Genomic DNA, 21,896 nt, shown 5'->3' with positions numbered 1-21,896 from the left:
TTTTTCTGGCTTTGCTGCTTTATCTTAACATAGACACTAAGAATGATTAATGTCATCACAAGACTAGACTTTTCAGTGATTCTTTAGATATATATTTGTAGAATATAGTAAATTCAGTGTTTTAATTCTCACCTGGTATGCTCTCAGAAGTATGATTTATTCCAGTTTTACAATAATGTGTGGGTGTCTGCAAGACAGATCTTTTCATTAACACATCCAGCCTACGACTATACTGGGTTGCATGACTTTAATTTCTGTTGATTGAGGTATGAATGAAGTGATCACCACTTTCATACAGCAAAGGAAAAAAAAAATCTTCATTTTGCAGGGGAGAGGCAAGGAGAGATGATTGTGTGAATAAATAAAAGATACCATTGAACTTTCAATAGCTGCTTTCTTACTGGATATGCGCATTCTCAGAGACAAGCTTCAGAATAAAAAAATAATTGAATTCAATTCAGAAGCAAAAAAAAAAAAAATTCAGAAGGAAGAAGATGAACACTGTAATGTATTTTCCTTTGCTCTGAGTTGCAGAACAATGGCGAGTGAAATCAGAAGAGAGGAAAACGGTCTGAAGATCATTAATAACACTGTATCCAAAGCAAATTGTCTTTGGTATCAAAAAAATACAAGGCTACCAGAGCACACTGCGGTAGGTAAAATACATAGCTTCTTTATATTTACGTTTCCAGTAAGCCATACTTATTGTAGGTGCATGATTTCTCTAAAAGTGCAGGTCATAATCGTTAAATACAGCAGCAGTGTATTTTCCACAAAGGAATATGAGAAGCAGAGATGGGGTTATGCAAAAGTAAATAACTAGTATAAAATGCATAGAAGTATCATATGAAAAATGGCAGACCTAAAACTCTCAGTGGCATTTAAATATCAAATGTGATCAATAAGTCAAGGAGCCCCTATCCAATAGTGCGACCATGCATAATATCTGAATAGCTGTCTGACTGACTGATCAGCTATTTACATGTATAGATGTATTTCCTGCACAGATATCTGCGTTTCTATGCAGTGATATGCTTGTCTGTGTGCATACCAATCTCATTTTTCAGTTTTATTTACAGAATATAAATGAAACTGTGCCAGATTATTTTCAGCTTTTTTCTATAGGAGAAGCAATAGAGAAATTTGATTTCAAAAGCAGAGCCTGCATGCCTCCTTGAATGTTTGCATAAATCTTATTCCTAGTGTATGTTAATATGTGTCCAGGTGTGTGTTATTAGATTAATGCAGTACAGTGTTAACATTATTCATGTAGCAACTGATCCAAAAAGATAACTTAAGAATTTACAGAGCAAGTGAAGTTCAATCAGAGTAATGCTACATTGTAGGAAATGTGACAGAAATGTAAATATAGAGCTGGAAGCAGTTTCACTGGAATAATTATTGCACATAAAATTGTAATGCCACTCTCACGTATGAAAGTTCAGCACTGAGGATTAAGGTTATGAGCTGCTATTGATCTTCATCGTGTAGCCCTGGGTTGGAATCCCTCAGTCTTCCTTTGCTTGCCGTGTATCCCTGAGCAAGTCACTTAATCAAACAATAATCAAGGGTCATTTCCTGAAATGAAGAAGAAGAAATTAGATTATGTGGGTTTAATTGGTTAATGATCACAATAAAAATCAAATCAAAAGAACATATTCTATTGAAATGTATCATGATAGAGGTAGAACAGTTAAGACATTTCTTTTTTTCTTGAAATGTGAAACCTGTAATACTTTTCTCAGACTGTTTCCCCTGAAAAAGAGTTTAGCATGCATAATACAACAAAGAATATTATTTTGCAATGGCACTGTTTGTATTTCTGTACTGGAAAGAGATGATGTAGTATTCTCTGCATGTGTGCTTTCTTCTTCTGTGCAAATACAACAAATTCAGTACACACATATGGAATGTATCCATTCATGAAGTTATCTGAGGTACTTAGTATGCGAAGCCTGTTGATCACGATGAATTTTATATATAATTATTCATAGATGCAAAACATGCATGGACTCTGATATGTCCTAAGTTATTTTCTATTGCTAGACAAAAAATGTGTGCTTTTTTCTTAAAGCATGGTCAATAGCTCAGCCGAGCAAACATAGAAATTTTGGTTTGTTTTTGAAATTTTGGTAGAGGCAAAACACTACAGTCTTAGGCTATACTTCTTTTAATATATTAAACAGTATTTTGGATTCTTCATAAGCACTGAATTTGTCTGCTGACAAACAAAATTGTTTTTCTATGCCTTATACATCAAAGCCAAACATTAAGCTGCAGGGAACTATTTGCAGCATGGCACAAAGTGCTTCACGAATAAAAAGAGGTTACAAGAAAAAAACAGATCAGCCCTCTTGTTATTTGTTGCTGAGCATGACAAGAGTTAAGTATCCTTTCTTAATGTTGCTAGGAGATGTCAAAAATATCCTAAAAAGCAGAGTGCACTTGTACTGAAAGAACAACCAGTGAGGATAAGTATGAAGTGATTTATCCTTCATAATAAAAGTAATCCTATTGTTTCCAAATATTCCTTTGGTTTTTCTGTTTAACTGAAAAGTTTGCTTTGTATGGCAAGCCACTTTGCATTTATTTGTTTTAGTAATAATATACATGTGAAGTATAGGTCATATAAGTATCACTTATATTTGCATAAAGAATAATTTATATGTTCAATGCTTTTAATAAACATAACGGGTTGCAAGTTTTGAGTTTTGCATAGTACTTTTAAGATATTCTGATACTTCATTTGAAAAGATATATTAGTGTCTGATGCTTGGAAAGCACTTTTGTATTATACATCTCCTTGAATGCAGGTTGCTTATGACCTGGTATATTCTACAGTGGTTACCTATAGCCTTTTCCTTCATTCCAGGTGGCACAATATGAACTCCATAGGAACCGTCACGCTGTTAATCTAAAGGGAAATCGTTCACTTTCTCTACAACTCTGATATTAAGATATTCTTCAATGCATCCTAGATTCCTTCTCAGAATAAGCACTTGACATGGGGAGCGACACATTTTTAAATACATTTCCCACACCTACATGACTCAGAGGAAAATTAAAAGTGTGAGCAACATGAAACTGGCATATACTGACAAAAACAAGAAGACAGAGCTGGTCACATTTACGAATTTATCATTAAAGGTACTACAGGCTTTCTAGAAGAATGTATGGTTTAGGCAGTAAATTTTATTACTGTTCCCTTTTTTGTAGGTTAGGGTTAATATTAGATTGCTAAGGAAAGAAGTTGGAATCAAAAGTCTTTCAACAATATTTTCAGGATCTGACAATTTTATCACCATTTTGGATATCATGGGGTGTGGAGGCAGTCGAACTGATGCCCTGGAACCAACATATCCTGAAAGTTTGACCAAGGAGACTGAATCGACCTGGTTGAGAAACACAGATACTGACATTCCTCTATCATCCATACACAACATTCCTTCTGATAACTCTTCTGAATCAGACTTCATTTCTGAGAAAAGCAACCTGAATGCAGGTAAGACTAATAAACAGCATCTGTCTGTACTACAATAGATGAAAGCTTCCCTTTTGAAAAACAGCACTGTGTTTTCTTTAAACTCTTCCTCAGCAAGTTTGTATTTTTGTTTCAGGGCAAATCATTGCTGTTTCAACTGGCTTCAATGTAATTTTTGTCCTGGCTTGAAACAAGTCCTGAAATAATGACTATGGCTTTTGACGTGTAATTGAGCAATAGTTGTATGTTTAATGGTGCCTGACTATTTTACTCTAAGCAAATGCAATAGATGCATATTTAATAGAAGCTTATTGACATGCATACCTCTCAACCTCTTAGCAAAAGAAATCTAGGCAAAGTGAAATATAATGAGAGGACACAGACTCACAAATAAAGACAGAATTTAAACATTGCTTTTAAAAACATAGAAAGTTGATAGAATAAAACCTTTTTGCGTCGGCATGCGTTTCCTGAAACTCAAATGCCTGCCATTATTTAGTGACTGCAGTCCACGATGATTTGCCAGAAAAGGACATATTTTATGACGACTAGATTAAAATATGAGACAGAAGTCTGGACATTCTGCAAAATTTTGGGCAGTTGAGAAGTATGCCTATCTGATCTTTATATTTGCAGCACAGAGATAATACGACAAAAAAGTCTGAGCCAAGGCCTGTTGCAAATACTGCACAGAAATAGTTGCCCGATGCTTGCTAATTTCCATATTCAGACAGTATATTTTGTATTCTGAATGCATGTAGATTTTTAAATTATTAAAATAAAATGCTGATATAGTCAACTGCAGTATAGTACACTGCACAATATATTCAGTAGTAAATGGCTTAGAAAGCAAGATCAATGCATTGTCCTTTAAATAACATTTCTTGATCAAAATTGCAAGCAGAAACAAACAAAGAGGAGGTTACAAAACACACCATATTATAAAATAATTGAAAAGAAAACATTAATTCACTTCAGTAGTAGTAGTTAGCAGTATTAGTAAATAAATAATATTACAATATATGAATATGACGGTGTGCAGAGGTTTTATAACTTAAATTTGCAGTTCTACCAGTTATTTTGATAGTGGCAAGTGTTACAGAGCTCATATCAATGCCACTGGTACCAAATGACCTCAAGGACAAGGGTTACAGATCTGAATCCCATACACTGTTACAAGTTATATATGAATACAGATTACTGACCTTGAGAGCTTACAACAAATGCCTAATACTGCCTGAGTCTTATACACACACACACACACACACACACACACACACACACACACACACACACACACACACACACAAAATAGTTCCTAAGAGGGGATATTAATACTTCTCTTGTGACTGTATCCCTTTCCTTTGTCAATAGTGCATGCTGCCACCAACTAGACCAACATAGTACTAAGATCTCAGGCACTGAACACTATTTTAATGAGCCATCTAATGCATTCATTTATAGTTACTGATAGTCAAATAGTCTAATTAAAAAAAACAACAACAAATTGCAACAGAAATGCCAGTCACAAATTTTTATAAATGAATGAAACACTTAACAGAAAAAAAGAGGTAAAACACAATGTGTAAAACTGTTAAATAAATGAATAAAAATGTTGAACCAGTAAAATAACTGGAGAGAGAAGAAATTAAAACATATGGCAAACAGATATGAAAGGCAGAATAATTCTAACTACAGATAAACAGATTGATTCCACCACTTTGTACAGAAGAGTTAGGTCTAACTATCATTATGTTACAGAAATATCCAGTGGCTGCATGTAACTCACTGGCAAAATATGAATTTAGTTTTTCATCTCCAGGAAAGATGGCTATATTCTCCTTTTCTTCAGACAATGCAGAAAATGATTTGCTGATTCAAATTTGAAAAGAGTTATCTAACTTCATAATTTAGAATGGCAAAGAAGATACAGGACTCCAGAGACGTCATTCTTTGCCACATAGAGATTTCCCAAATCCAAACAGCAGTTCCAGAGAGAAAAGAAAGAGCAGCAGTAGCCCTGTCACAGTAATCCCTGGCAGTTAAAAAGAAGTTATGTACCTACCATAGCGCTCCATGTGAGTTGTCCATCTCGCCCTTCATTCTTGAATGATGGGTTCAGAACCGATCCTCAGTTCCAACATGGCTCTTTTCTAAAACTCGAGGTCTACAGCTAGCTCATGGCTCTATCCCTATCCCTATGATGCCATAGGGCATTCCCCAGATCTTGTTTGCCGATGTAACAATTATTTATATATATATATATATATATATATATATATATATATATGTTTGTGTGTGTAGGAGAAAGATATCTACACCAATAATACTCTTTACCAGACTCAGAAGAGGGTCAAAGACCAGTTACCAACAGAAGAACCACCTCTCGTTCTTCCAGAAATCAAATCAGGGGGTCAGGTGGGTGGGAGGTAAGAATGAAGGGCGAGATGGACAACTCACATGGAACATTATGGTAGGTGCATAACTTCTTTATGTGCAGTTGTCCTATCTCTCCCTCCTTCTTGACTGATGGGACAGCATCCCTAGCACCTTTCTTCTTGGGTGGCTCAAGGGAGTACATTCTCCAGAACAGTGGAACCAAAAAAGGCCCTGTCCCTGGAGGCCATGTCTACTTTGTAATAAGTGATAAAGGTATGAGGTTTAGCCCATGTTGCTGCTGCACAAATAGTATTAGTGGGTAGCCTTGCATGGAAAGCAGAGGAAGTAGATACTGCCCTTGTTGAATGTGCTTTGATTCCTTGTGGTAATTCTTTATGTGCTGAATTATAAACAAACAAAATGCATTGAGACAGCCAGTTTGACAAAGTAGTTTTTGCTACTGGAATACCTTTTTTATTTTCTGAATAGGATACAAAAAGTTGGTCTGATTTTCTAAAGTCTTTTCTTCTATGTAGGTAAAAACGCAGTTGTCTATTAACATCCAACGGGTGTAGCCTGCATTCTGCCTTATTGCCGTATCTGGGGAAGAATATTGGTAGTTCAATAGGTTGACTGAGGCTAAACTCTGAGCACACCTTTGGCAAAAAGGATGGGTTCGTACAAAATGATACTCTATCATTGTGGAACAGCATGTTTGAAGGTTTAATGGACAAGGCCTGCAACTCTGATACTCTTCTGGCTGAAGTGATGGCCACCAAGAAAGCAGTTTTCCAAGTTAGATATTTTAAATCACACGATGATGCAGGTTCAAAAGGGGGAAGAATTATTTCGGACAAAAGGAAGTTGAGATTCCATGGGGGTAAGGGTGGCCTGACATATGGTCTTAGTAAGTTTGTACCTCTTAGGAAGGCTTTTGTTAGCCTGTGAGACATTATACTTGAATCTTCATTGCCAATATGAAAATTTGAGATAGCTGCCAACTGAACTTTGATAGTAGACACAGCAGCTCCTTCATTAAAAAGTTTAGTCAAGAACTCAAGAATAGATTAAATGGATGCTGAATATGGGTCAATACTATTTTGAGTGTCCCAGATATAAAATTTCCTCCATTTACTGAGGTACAATTTCTTGTAGATGATTTGTGAGAAGAGATCAAGATGTGTCTTACTCCAGATGAAAGATTCTGTGACCTGGCTATCTTGGGAATTGGAGCAGCCAAGCTGTCAGCTTGAGGGTTGAGAGAGAAGGATGAAGAGCACCCATAGAATGTCTCAGGAGATCTGGTACTGGGTACAGGATCCATGGCTTTTCCTGTAGATGAGGCTGTAGGAAGGGGAACCAAATCTGACAAGGCCAAAAAGGCACTATGAGGATTAATGTCTTTCCCAGTGGGCTGGCTTTCTGAAGTACTCTTGGTATCAGTGGAAAGGGGGGGAAGGCATAATGGAGACCCAGGGGCCAATCATGCACAAGTGCGTCCTTCAGTGACTCCCCTGGTGGAGGGATTGGGGCAAAATAGTTGCTGCATTTCGTGTTCATGGATGTGGCAAAGATATTGCAACAAGGCTGACCACATTTGAGAAAAATTATTTCCACTACATCTTGTTTCAGGGACCACTCATGGGGCATTAGAATCACCCGGCTGAGCTTGTCCACTATCAAGTTGGATTTCCCCGGGATATGCATTGCTATAAGAAAGCATTGGGATGAGGTCACCCATTGCCATACTCTGAGGGCCTCTCGACAAAGGGGGTAAGAATTGCTCCCTCCTTGCTTGTTTATGTACCATACCACTGACATGTTGTCTGTCTGGATCACAATCGTGCCTGAAGGAAGAGATTGTTGAAATGCCTGCAATGCCAGTAGCACTGCTATCATCTCCAGCACGTCGATGTGCAGGTGAGCCTCGTGTTCTTGCCAAGTGCCTTGGTGCTGTCTTTCCCTGATAATCCCCACCCCACCCTATCTGGGAAGCATCCGTAGTCACTGTGGCTGATGGGGGAGGTAGGGTGAAAGGACAGCCTGTGGTGACTTGATCTGAGTTTATCCACCAGGCTAAGTCTTTTTTGCAAGGTTCTGTCAGAATTATCTGGTATGACATCGGTAAGTCCTGCATTGACCATTGGATAAAGCGAAGCCATTGCAAAATCCGCATGTGCATCCAAGCTTAGGGGAGTATGGTGACAGTTGCTGCCATTGTCCCTAAAACTTTGAGAACAGTTCTTGCTTGTACTATCATTTTCAAAAGTAGGTTTTGAATTTGTGTGCGAAGAGATTGTATTCATTCTTGTGGAAGAGTCACCATCATAGTTACCGAGTTTAATTCTGTGCCTATGAATGCAATATGCTGCAATGACAATAAGGCAGAGTGTTTATAGTTGATTGTGATCCCAAGTTGAGCACACAGGGCCAAAGTGTCGTCTATTTATTGTAATAGTAGCTACGTGGTAGTGGCGGTAAGGAGCCAGTCGTGTAGGTATGGAAACACCAAGAATCCTACATGCCTCAGGTGGGCTGTAACCACTGACATGGATTTGGTGAACACTCTGGGGGTTGTAGTGAGCCCAAGGGGCAGTGCTCAGAATTGGTAGTGACTGATTCCCAGCTGGAACTGCAAGTGGCTCCTGGATGGCCTGTCCATCTTTATGTGGTAGTACGCATCCTGGAGGTCTATAGAGCACATCCAATCGTCATTTCCCAGAAAGGGAAGAATTGACTGTAATGTGACCATCTGGACCTTTGTCTTTTCTACTGACTTCTTTAATGTGCTGAGATCCAATATTGGTCTTCAGTCCCCAATTTTCTTTGGAACTAAAAAAAATTTAGTAATTTCTGGATCTTGTCTGGTCTGCAGGGACTGGTTGGATGACTCTTTTTTTCTAGAAACTTTTGAATTTCAGTTGCTGTCTGATTCCTGTGACTGGGTGGAATGTCTGGAATTCTTCTCAAGGTTGGGGGACGGTTGGCGAAGGGAATAGCATACCCTCTGGATATGATCCAGTGCACCCATTTGTCCCTTGTGATTTTTAGCCAGGCATCTGGGTGCAAAGAAAACTAATCTCTGACTGCCTCCAAAATAGAGCAGTCGGATTTCCCTTCAGGAATGCTGAAAGAGCTTACCAAAGAAAGGCTCTAGGTGACCCTGATTCTGCAGACCCCCTTTGCCACATGGCTGGCATCTTCCATTATTACCCCCTCCTCTGCCCCTGGAAGGGGGTTCACCACATGTGTCTCGAAAGGCCCCCTAGGTATTATGGAAGCACATCTTTCCATCCTTTTGACCCTTGGGTATGGTCTTGAAGGAATGGAAAAATGGACTCCAATGGCAGAGGGAGTCTTTCCTTCTTGCTCTCACCTGGTCAGTGATTCTTTTACATTGGGCCCAAACAAGGATGACCCATCAAAAGGGGTGTTGGCAAAGGATGACTTGAAAGGTTCCGCAAATGAAAACAAGCACATCCAGGAATGTCTCCTAAGGGCAATTCCTGTACCTGTTGATCTGCCTGCTCCATCGGCTGCATACAAAATGAGCCTCATGGAAGAGTTGACTATAGATTTTAGGATGGAGAGCTGAGAAATTGCTTTATTGAAGACTCCCGCAGCTACATTACCCTGGAGAGTATCTCCAAGCTCCTTTAGGATATCTCTATGTAGCCTTGTAAAGTGAATTAGGTAATTCAGGGACCATAGAGTAAATGTCGCTAATGAGAAAATGCACTTTCCATACCTGTCCATCGCATGTGACTTTTTATTTGGTGAATGGACAGCTGTGGATGTCTTAGACATCTCTTTTTTAGTGGCTGCTACCACCAACATAGCATCCACTGCACCCCTTTGGTCAAGAAAGATTTGCCCTCTGGTGCAGTGAAAATTTTTTAGGCCTCCTAGGGACAGGTTCCACAGTATCCAGAGACTCTCATGCCTTCCAACAAACCAAGTCCGAAAGTTCATCGAAAGGTGGAGACACCCAAGAGACAGAAGGTCAAGAACCAAAAGTGTTCATGTATACAGAATCCTCATCAGAAGGGTTAGAGGCCTTCCAGTTGCCTTTCCGTTTAAGGACTTCCAGGATGTCTGCAAATGAGACATCTTCAGAAGGTGACCGAGGGGACTCCTCTGAATCTTTGAGGGCCGTGTCTGATGTCACTGACTCCTCAGGGGATTCTAGATGTTTCCACTTACATGTCTTCTTTTCTGGTGCCTCCTCAGATGGGGCTTCTAGAGAGGTTTCTGAAGAGAAAGGTATATCCTGTGGGTGTCATGAGGCTCTGGATCTCTATGCTGTGGGCCATGTGGCACAGAATCCAATAATCATGGCCATTCAGGTAAAAACCACACTCTCCAAAGCCAAGAATACAGCATCCATGGGACCAGATGACATCCCGGGCTGTGTACTGCATGAACTATAAAATGAACTGACACCTCACCTATGTGTCATGTTTAATCATAGACTCTGGAATATATTATCATGGAACTTATAAACAAAGACATTGGCAACCTTCAAATACTGGACCCCCCCACCCCAGGTTGGGTTCGTGAAGGGCCGATCTTGCCTCCTGAACCTGATTGACTTCTTCAAATCAGTCTTTAGAGCTGTGGATGAGGATAAGGTGGTTCACACAGCCTACTTGGACCTCTCCAAGGCTTTCGACAATATCCCCCACTCTGGAATCATAGATAAACTTACTAAGCTGGGTATTAATCCCTATGTCATTCGATGGGTTGCAAACTGGCTTACTGACAGAACACACACTGTAAAAGTAGCCAACTCCAAATCCAGCTCCAGACAAGTGACAAGTGGTGTACCACAGGGTTCTGTCCTGGGACCACTCTTGTTTGGCATCTACTTCTCTGAAGTACAGGCTAACACTAAGGGACTCTGGCTTTCAAAGTTCGCAGATGACTGCAAGCTGGGAGCCATTATTGAATCCCCAAATTATGTGGAAATGCTACAAAATGGCATTACCAAACAGATGTCTGGTGACAGAGCCATGGGCACAAGCTAAATGGCAAGAAATGTATAGTTGTCCCCTTTGGGAAAACTATGTACCTGTGAACTACCATATAGGTGGCAGTACACTGAACACTGAAAGTGTGATAAGTGACCTAGGGACACAGATGGACAGTGGTCTCACCTTTGATAACCACATAGCCACAACAGTTAGAAAATCCTTCTACATGGTACACCTCATCACTAAGAGCTTTTCATCCAGAAAAAAGGAGGTCATTATCCCTCTGTACTCATCCATCATTAAACCCATTATAGAATACAATGCCCTGTTTGGTATGTACCTCACAAGACATCTGCAACAACTAGAAAGGCTGCAGAAATACCTCAAAAAAAGAATCACAGGCCTAAAGCAGATGCCTTATGCTGACCATCTAAAGAAACTCCAGCTATACTCTTTGCATATCGCCTACTCAGAGGCAATCTCTGCCTAACATACAAGGCCATGTCAAACCCACAGTTGTTGGACATGCTACACTTAAAGAAATCCCAATCCCTCCGAGCCACATGCTCCAGGGATCTTAACCTCATGATCATGATGAATAGAACATGCTGGAGGGATAGGTTCCTGACCCAGAGACTCCCCATACTCTAGAATAGGCCGGCCATATATGTCAGGCAGAGCGCCTCAATGGCCCTCTTCACGAGGAAACTTGAAGATTGGATGGGAGATAGGAAATTTACCCCGGGGATCACTTTACTAGTCCAGGAAAGTAGATATTTGTGGGAAGCGGTAGCCAGGGAATCATTATGGCTAGGCTTGTATAGGTCCTAGGGCCGATAGCCTAGTACCTACCTATGAACCTATGAACTTAAGAAGATGGACCCAAAACTCTAGGGGAAGGAATAGTAGGATCTGAAACACTGGATGTCCGTGGGGGCAGTGCTCTCCTCATGACTGCAAAGGCACCCCCCCAGCTCTCGGTCTGAAGAGCCAGAAGTTCCACCCAGAGCCACGAGTGATGGATCAGAGGTCAAGGCAGGAGCCAAACTCATACAAGCTGATGCTCCAAGATTTAAATATGGAACCAATAAATGTTCAGTCCCGCTGTCCCCCCCTGGAGCTAACTGGAGAGTGCCGGCCTCCATACCCTCTGGTCGGCGCTGAGGTAGTCTGAGCAGTAGGAACCGAAGAAGCCAAAGAAGGTCTTAGCACTGTAGAGTCCACAACTACCAGCTCCACACATTCTGGCTATGAGACCATGGTAGGGGTCAGAGGAGGAATTGAAGCAGGGAGTACTGGTCTGGTTAGATCCAAAGCCAACTGGGTTGGTGCCGACAACATTTTTGCAAGAGATGGTGTTGTGAAAATCTTCTGCACCAAAAGATCCATGTCCAAATCCGAAAGACTTCTGGAAGAATGAAATGATGGTGTTGGTGATGCCACAGATTGTAAAATTGGGGATCAGAGCATAGGAGAGTCAGGATCTAAAACTGGTGATCGTCTCTTAGCTCAAACTGCCATCGGCTCCAACACCGATGGAGCCGAGGTAGAAGTCTGAGTCAATGTGGTCAGTTCCAAGAATTTTTGAATCTTTTTTGAAGGCTCTAAATCAGCTGAAGAAGCTGAAGATGGTCTCTTAGAGCTTTTCTCAGACTTGAACGAAGAAGGTGAAGAAGTCTTATTTAACGGAGTTTGACCCTTCTCTAAATCCTCAGCAAAGGAAGACTTAAACAAACCCCTTAATATCAATTTATTCTTTCACTCTTGAATCACCCTCAAGCTGAAAGAATGGCAATTTGAACAACTTTCCTGCAAATGCAGGGCTCCTAAACAGTATACACATTTGGAGTGCCCGTCAGTGATAGACATCTTCTGAGAGCACTTTGGACATCTTTTAAATCCTGAGACCCTGGTCTCCTTGTTATCCTTATTATGTTTACTTGCCATCCTGAACACAAAATATCAGAAACACAACACAGTATAAGAGCCTTCTAACTTAAACAGGCTATCAAAAACATGTACGAAATACTATTAAAGTGCACAAAATGAACAATAAACAACCCTCTAACTTAAACAGGTTGTTTAAAAGTCTTTATATGGATAAACCTACAATACTATCAAGCACACAGTAGAACCTCAAAAAACCCGGCTACTGAGGAGACGAATAAGTGAAAAGGCACACACACACACACACACACACACACACACACACACACACACACACACACACACACACTCTAATCTTTGAAACATAAATATATATATATATATATATATATATATATATATATATATATATATATATATATATATATATATTTTTTTTTTTTTTTAAACCCTTCCAACTCAAACTATAATCTAATTCTAAGGTAGCGCAACTATACATAAACAAGGTAAAGGGATAGGGTTTTAAAGGCCCAACAAATGGCCAACTAGAAAAAAATCAGCAAAAAGCATCAAATTCAAAGGATAAATGCATAGAAATATATGATTAATTAATAATAACCTTATTAGACTATGCTTATTAACTTTCTGCAACTTTTAACAAAAAGAATAAAAAAGAAAGTTTGAACTTAGCCAGAGCTAGCCCTGAATGACCCAAATTGCTTCAGCAGCAAACAAGATCTGGGGAATGCCCTATGGCATCATGGGATAAGGATAAAGCCACAAGCTAACTGCAGACTTCCAGCTTTAGACAACAGCCGAGTCAGAACCGAGGATCGGTACCGAATCCATCAGTCAAGAATGAGGGCGAGATAGGACAACTGAGTTTTAACTGTATTTACTGTTTAGGACTACACACTCAGGTGCATTCAGGGTTGCCAGACGTCCCTATTTGGGCGGGACTGTCCCGAGATCAGTAGCCTGATCCCGAGTCCCGCCCTGCCGGTTAAACCCGCCAGCCTCCACTTTGTTTTGTTTTTTTTTTTTGATTGACCCGTATACCTGGCATACGGGCCAATCAAAAATTTAAACACTCTTGTGTTGTGTTTCGCATTAAAACACGCTCGTGTTTAGCGATTTTTGATTGGCCCATATGCCGCATCTGAGCCAATCAAAAAAACACGGAGCTTCTCGTGCCACTTCTAGGTGTTTAATGCGGAACTGCAATGCATTAAACACGAGAAGCTCAGTGTTTATTGCAGGCAGAGTGAGCTAGCTCAGTTCTTTAGTTCTTCGTGAGAGACCTTCTATTTTTTTTTTGTCCCTACCTGGGTTGCCGGAAATCTGGCAACCCTGGGTGCATTAGCCTTTTCTGTGTTTATTTAGTGTATTATTTTATTGTTTAGCCTGTGTAAACCAAAAAAAAAAACTATCTTGTTTGCTCGTTTCCCACCTTTCCTAGCTAGTATATTCCAGGACTTTATTTTCTGTGTTCAGAGCTATCCAGACCTTGCTGTGGTAGAGGAAAGTCCTACTGCTTACCAATAGGTGTGGTGAGAATTGTACTGCCTGTCTGACACTAGAGGAATGGTTTCCAACTCTGAAATTGTAATTTTAGCCATTTTGGGCTGATTTCTATCCCTTTCAACTTTCTGGCTTAAAAACACACGTGTTTGTGCATTTTTCACATCGTGCAGCACTGCCAGGCTATGGTTAAACTATTCCAGGTGCCAGAAAGTCTGCTCTTCATATTCTCTCTTAGAGCTAGCTGGTTTCTCAGTAGTAGCACTAAAATCTGAACCCTGTGACTAGCACTTGCTCTAGAACCTGCTGGAAAGCAATATGAAGCCTTAAACTGATACAAGCACTGAACTCTCCTTGTTAATAAGGAGAAATTAATCTCAGGCACTAAACAGCCTATAATTGCAAAGTATCTTGCAAACGTAAGGGAAAACAGCTCTTGTACTTCACAAAAAAGCACCTAAACAGGCATGTCCAGGGGTCAGCTTCCGGTGATTTCTCCTGTCCACCTGGTGAATCTGGGCATGCAGGGGCAATGCAGCAACTGCCTCATGTACACAGATAACCCTCTCCTCCTACCACCCAACACTACAACCTGTGAGAGATGCACTTACATAGTCAGACTGGAAGCAAAGCTCTCTGCAGCCAAGATTGTGTTAGACAGTCAAGAGAAGAAGGTTAACACCTGCACTACACCTCAGGCAACACATAGCCCTTCAAAACCCACACCATCAACACCCACACATAGCAACACTAAACCCACATATGCGGAGGCCCTTAACATTAACCTGCCCAAGCAACAAGGACCTCCAAAGCTGAAAAGCAAACAAACACCAGTCACAACCAAAGTAACACATAGCTCACAACACCAATGTGCCACCCAATGACAGCCCCTAAGGCAAAACAATGCACCCAACACTTTAGTGATAGGTGACTCTATAGTCAGGCACACTGATGTCCCACTCACCAAGCTGAACAAGGAGAAAATTACAGTCAGCTGCCTGTTGGGTGCCAGGATTCGCCACATAATGCACGTACTCAAGTCACTCCACAACAAGTACAGATACGACTCTGTCATTGTCCATGTTGGAGTGAATGACTTGAGACGTACCTCCCTGAACTACATGAAAAGTGACATGGAAGATCTCTTGGATCATGTGGCCCAGGCAGATATGACCCTAGCCCTGAGTAGCATCCTGCCTTCACCCAGAATGATACCACAGTATAAGGACAAAATGATTGACTTCAAAAATTGGCTAAGCTTCTGGTGTCATTCAAAGGGGATCCAGTATCTGTCTGTCTGGGACGACATGATCGACAAACCACGATGCTTTGCCAGAGATGGTCTGCACCTGTCACCCCTGGGATTTAGGTTACTGGCTTAAGCTCTCGCCACCACTACAGTGTCCTTTTTAAGCAAAGTTCGAAAGACAAAACCACCACTATAACAGATACAAGCATGCAAAATCTGAAGGTAATGCTACTCAAAGCTAGAAGTCTAAACCTCAAAATGCACTCTGTCAAGACACTCCTAAAAATGGCGAACATCGATATCTGTGCAGTAACGGAGACCTGGTTCAAGGCTCCAGAGAGCACCCCTGCAATACCAGGCTACAACTCTTACCACACTTTCCGGCCACCAAATCAAGACCAAAACACTAAAGGTAGAGGAGTGTCCATATTCGCCAAGGATATTCACACCTCCAGGCTAGTTGCTCAACACAATGCATCTAAAATTCTCCAGGTGCAACTAACACTAGGTAAGATTGCAATCCAAATTGTAGCTTGCTACAGATACCTCACCATGCCCCAAGATTCTCACTACACATTTCTAAACATACTGGATAATATTAAGATACAACCAAATACCCTAATACTGGGTGATTTCAACTACCCTGCCATTAACTGGGAAAACTACTCGGGTACCAACACCTTTTCCCAATGGTTCTTGGAATTCATAAATTCCACCTCCCTGGATCAACTAATCCATTGTCCCACCAGGGGCTCCAGTATCCTAGAACTGGTCATTACCAACATGGGAGATAGAGTCTCCACACCAGTGGTCACCCCCTCATTGGTCAGGTCTGACCATAAGCAAATTACCCTTGACATCCACATCCCACCCCCAGTAAGGAAACCTCTATAAAAAACTTCTCCAAAGCCAACTTCATGCTACTCAAGTCAGAAGTGACAAACTTCACGACACCCATGCAGATGGGAGCTGAAAGTTCGATTGCTGAATCCTACACTAAGGTACTGTATGAGCACATCCACTTGTGCATGAATTGTGCCATCCCAAATAGAACCAAGATGCTCTCCTCCAAAAAAAGGAAGCCAATCTGGTGGTCCCCTGCCATAAACAAACTATAGAACAGAAAAAATAAACTGTTGCAGAAAAGAGGAAAATCCCAGGATGCAAAAAAATCCCTTACCAGCCACAGTAAGAAGCTGAGATCCCTCATAAAATCATCCAAAGCTAGTTATGAAATTAAAATTGCCAAAAATTCCAAAGACAGCTACAAAGTATTCTATAGTTATGTCAAGAATCTAAATGGCAATGCTCAGAAATGCTACAACAGAATGGCATTAAATATATTGATCCCAAGGATATTGCCAATATCCTTGCAGATCGATTTAGTGCAAATTTCACCCCCCTCTCACCCCCTAAAGGGTCCATCAAAATACCAAAAGATTCCAAATTCTGGTAATCATGGCCACACAGGTAGAAACCACACTCTCCAAACTAAGAATACAGCATCCATGGGACCAGATGGCATCCCAGGCTGTGTACTACATGAACTCCAAAAATGAACTGGCACCTCAGCTAAGTGTCATGTTTAATCATAGCCTCACCTTAGGCTTCATACCCACTGAGTGGTGCACAACTACACTTATCCCACTTCACAAGGGGGGATCCACCTTGAATCCTGGGAAATACTGTCCCATTAGTCTGACGAGCCTGATCTGCAAGTGCATGGAACCCATTATCATGGAACTTATAAACAAAGACATTGGCAACCTTCAAACACTGGACCCCACCCAGTTTGGGTTTGTGAAGGGCCGATCTTGTCTCCTGAACCTGACTGACCTCTTCAAATCAGTCTCCAGAGCTGTGGACAAGGATAAGGCAGTCCACACAGCCTATCTGGACCTTGCCAAGGCCTTCAACACCATCCCCCACTCTGGAATCATAGATAAACTTACTAATCTAGGCATAAATCCCTACATCACTCGATGGGTTGCCAACTGGCTTACTGACAGAACCCAGACTGTAAAAGTAGCCGACTCCAAATCCAGCTCCAGGCAAGTGACAAGTGGAGTACCTCAGGGTTCAGTCCTGGGACCGCTCTTGTTTGGAATCTACTTATCTGAAGTACAGGCCAACACTAAGGGACTCTGGCTAACAACGTTTGCAGATGACTGCAAACTGGGAGCCATTATTAAATCCCCAAATGATGTGGATATTCTACAAAAGGGCCTTACAGAAACAGATGCTTGGTGCCAGAGCCATGGGCTCAAGCTTAATGCCAGGAAAAGTATAGTTATCCCCTTTGGGAAAAAACATGTACCTATGAATTATGACATAGGTGGCAGTACACTAAACACCAAAAGTGTGATGAGAGATTTAGGGACACAGGTGGACAGTGGTATTACCTTTCATAACCACATTGCCACAATAGTCAGTAAATCCTTCTGTGTGTCACACCTCATTACTAAGGGCTTTTCATCCAGAAAAAAGGAGGTCATTATCCCACTGTACTCATCTCTCATTAGACCCATTATAGAGTACAATGCCCCATTTGGTATGTACCACACAAGACATCTGCAATAGCTGGAAAGGCCGCAGAAATACCTCATTAAAAGAATCACAGGCCTAAAGCAGATGCCCTATACTAATCATCTAAAAAATCTCCAGATATACTCTGTGGCATATCGGCTACTCAGAGGCGATCTCTGCTTAACATACAAGGCCATGTCAAACCCTGAGCTGTTGGACATGCTCCACTTAAAGAAATCTCAATTCCTCAGAGCCACATGCTCCAGGGATCTAAACCTTGTCATCACAATGAATAAAACATGCTGGAGGGATAGGTTCCTGACCCAGAGACTCCCCATATTCTGGAATAGACTGCCCATGCATGTCAAGCAAAGCGCCTCCTTGATGCTCTTCTAAAGGGACCTTGACGATTGGATGGGAGACAGGAAATTCACCCCAGGGATCAAGTCAGTCACTCTGCTAGACAGGGGTCCAGGGAAGTAAATATTGTGGGAAGAAATATTCAGGGAATTATTATGGCTAGGCCTGTATAGGCCCTAGGGCCGATTGCCTAATACCAACCTATGAACCTACGAACATTATGATTTTCAAAATGCAAACAGTATTTTTCTGTCTTTCAAACCAAGCTGCTAGGATACACAGATTCCATTCCATTGTGAGGTAATGCAAAGCTTGGTAGGATGTAGTAAGTGTGAAATGGTAAATAATTCCATTCTGATAAAAATGAACTATGCAACTCTTGACATTTCTATAAGTGTGAAGAGATTCATCACTTGAGGTTTCTTCTCCATTCTACAGTTTGATACACCTTGGCCTTGGAGTGAACATGTCTTCATACTCTTGTAGTATTGCTTGAATTTTAAGAAACTTTGTTGGAGATACTCACTGCAAATTACTAACTCATTCCCTGGAACATCAGACCAAATCTCACTGACAAGCTCTGTCACAACATCCCCTGTAATTTCTACTGTTCCGCTGGGAGTACTGAGTACCAATGACTGTCTATCATGGTACAGCTTCATCATGTTAAAGTCTGTATTTCCTGTTTGGCAAACTCATCGGTACAGTTAATGGCACTTTACTTCTTCACAACAGTGAAAAGGCCCTCCCATCCTTCATGTAGCTTATTTTGCCAAAAAGGGAAAAGGGATAAGGGCCAATACCTTTTCTCCAAAAGCATATTCTTGAACTCTTGCTGTATTGTCATACCAAACATTTTTTTTGTTTTTGTTTTTGCTGTTCGGCTTGTGTAATGGGCTCCTGTTCCATCCCATAAGCTTAGTACTAAAATTTAGTACATACCAAGCAACAACCTCTTTGTGGGAATCACATTCATTCTCCTTGTCGTCACACATTAAGTCTGGAGTGCCAGAGATATGGAGTGATAGTGGCCTGGCTATGGCCCAGGTGACCTACAATTTAAGTAGTGGCTCAAGCAGTTGATGGCATTGACAAATAGGATGGGCATCTCTACCCTGAGGGAGTTAGGATGGGTCTTTTGTTGAGCCCTGATGGAAGCCATGACTCAGAGGTATTGCTTGTCTGGGCATGTGGGGAATAGCTGTAAGAGGATTGGCTATTCTAAGGCACATGTGTGTCTACTAGTGATGTCAATATATTTGTGGAAGATGTGAAGACTCAAAACATTTCTGGCAATCTGATCCCTGCAGGTGCTACAGCTAGTACTAACTTCAGCGTCACTCTATATCTTGACATGGGCTGCTAGGAATGGCCTTAGCCAGGAGGGTGATACTGGTTAAGGATGAATTATACTCTAGTGTTATTTCCTTCCATCAGGGATCACTGCAGAAGAATGGGAGCTATGGGAGAGAGCGAGAGAGAGAGCAAAGCAGATAATGGTGAAGGTAAAGAATAGCAGGGAACCAAAAAAACAAATTCAATTTAGAGGCTCTTTACTCTATAGGCTATTATTTCAGTTGATGAAAACCCTGTGGATTATTGAGACATGCTCATGCATGCAAAGAGGAGATGGAGTATGTGTGTGTCCCACTCATCTGTAAACTGGTCAATGAATGCGTCATTGCATTAAGATGAGAGTTAAACATGTCAAGGAATCCTTTTGTCTGTTGATGACAGCAGGTAGTTTTTAGATGCTTTACCCCAAAATGATTCTACAAACAGATCAACAGGTCTAACATAAAGTTAGCTCCCCTGTCAGTCACTCAGTATTTCTGGGGAAATCCTACCATGTTGAAAAAATTCTGAAACAGCATTTCCCATATTTAATACATCAGTAGAGGATAAACTGCCAGCTCAAGGTACTCTAAGAGGTAATCTACCACCAGAAGATCGACGTCTTACATTGGTATTTGCAGTGGTAAGAGGGCCTAAAATATCTATGGCTGTCCTCTGAAATGTTTTTCAATAGCAGGTGAAGCAGCCTTAGCTTTTTCTACAGCCTTGCTCATGTTTTGTCAGTGGTCACATGTCTTATAGTACCTTGCCATGCATTTTGCAATACATAAGCACCAAATAATTTGTATCGGCCTCCTCTTTGCAATTTTTAGGTCAAACAACCTGAAAAAAAGAACATTATTGTATATTACTAGAAGTGTCTGATAGTAGGCCCTTGTGTCTACCAACTAATGCATTACTTTACCTTTAGTCCTCTTCAGGAGTACATTCTCTGTTCAATACCCCTTGGCACAGTGTACAGACTGCCCTTGAAAATTAAAAGCATTCTTGGCTACCTCCCTTGGCTTTGCAGGCTAGGATTAGAGATGTGTATATTACATTTCTCTCTCTTCTGCCCAGTTTCATTTCCACTGGAATTCTGGTATCTTCTGGTAATTGTGACACAGACTTCAGATTACTGCTGAGAACTAGCACATCCCCTGAAGTAGTCCCTTTCAGACAAACTCCAGTGCCTTTTGGTACCTGTGTCACTGATTGCAGCTTACTGCTGTTATATCACTAATTTCTTGAAGTAATCATATCATCAGCCTATCTTGGAGGTGTGGCATTGGCTTGCTGCCTCTTATGCCTTCAACAGATGCTGCAGGATTAACAATAGTTATAGCTGATGAAGTATTCCTCCTATTAATAATGTCTTTACATTCTACCAGAATTAGGCACAGACACTTGCAATAATCCGGAGCAAATGCAATATAAAGACATCACACTGCTACTGCAATGTTACCATTGCTAGATGCCAGATGTGTTTTTTGTTCTTCACATTATCTCCATGGACTTTTGCAATGTACATATTTCATTTAGATGCAGTGGAAATATCTAACCTTGGACTGTAGCATGGACTGAAACCAGTTAAGTTCCACATTTGCCTAGAGAATATGCAATGGTAGCTCAGCCTGTCCCCATTGATCCTCATATACCCATGTGTAGTGAAAATAAACTTACTTGTGCTGTTGTGTCTTGCTTGCTAAATACAAGTCACTGTTTGCACCCATCTATTCAGTTGAGGTGCATTGCTTGTCTGTTAGAAAACTCCTGATATCCTTATATAAAATATTTAGTTCTTGCTCCCATGTTATAAGGTGCCTTGATCTATCAAAAGTAATAACTTGGCATCCACTCACCTATATGAGAAACTTGTTTTGCAGTGAAATCACTAACACGATGATCAACTAAAACTTGACCTTCACATTCAACACATTAAAAATCAAGACTACTTTATAGGAACAAAAAATTACCTTCATCTGGCTCCAAACTTTCTCTTGCTCAGGCATTCCTCCTTCCCTGCCTTCCCTATAACACTCCAATACTTACAAACTTACAAACCACTTTAATCACCAAGCTAGAACAAACATATAAGAAAATAGCTAGATTTGCCTACAACCATCCATACAACTCTCACCACTGCCTTGCTCTAGAGAAACTTCAATGGCTTGAATTTCCCCAA

General features: G+C 40.9%; 1 protein-coding gene across 1 annotated transcript in view; it reads left to right on the top strand.

Moving 5' to 3' along the window:
- Window positions 1-207: 207 nt before the first annotated feature.
- The window catches only part of LOC122794167 (brain and acute leukemia cytoplasmic protein-like), a 119,766-nt gene continuing 98,077 nt past the window's right edge, over window positions 208-21,896 (top strand). Inside the window, exons 1-2 of the mRNA XM_044062371.1 lie at window positions 208-652; window positions 2,873-3,502. Coding sequence (XP_043918306.1) covers window positions 3,316-3,502 — 187 coding nt within the window. The 5' untranslated portion in view covers window positions 208-652; window positions 2,873-3,315. The remainder of the gene's footprint in view (window positions 653-2,872; window positions 3,503-21,896) is intronic.

This window comes from Protopterus annectens, chromosome 2.part1 (assembly GCF_019279795.1).
Source record: "Protopterus annectens isolate FY-2018-M chromosome 2.part1, PAN1.0, whole genome shotgun sequence".
Classification (NCBI taxonomy): Eukaryota; Metazoa; Chordata; order Ceratodontiformes; family Protopteridae; genus Protopterus; species Protopterus annectens.
This window is presented reverse-complemented; position numbering and strand designations above follow the sequence as displayed.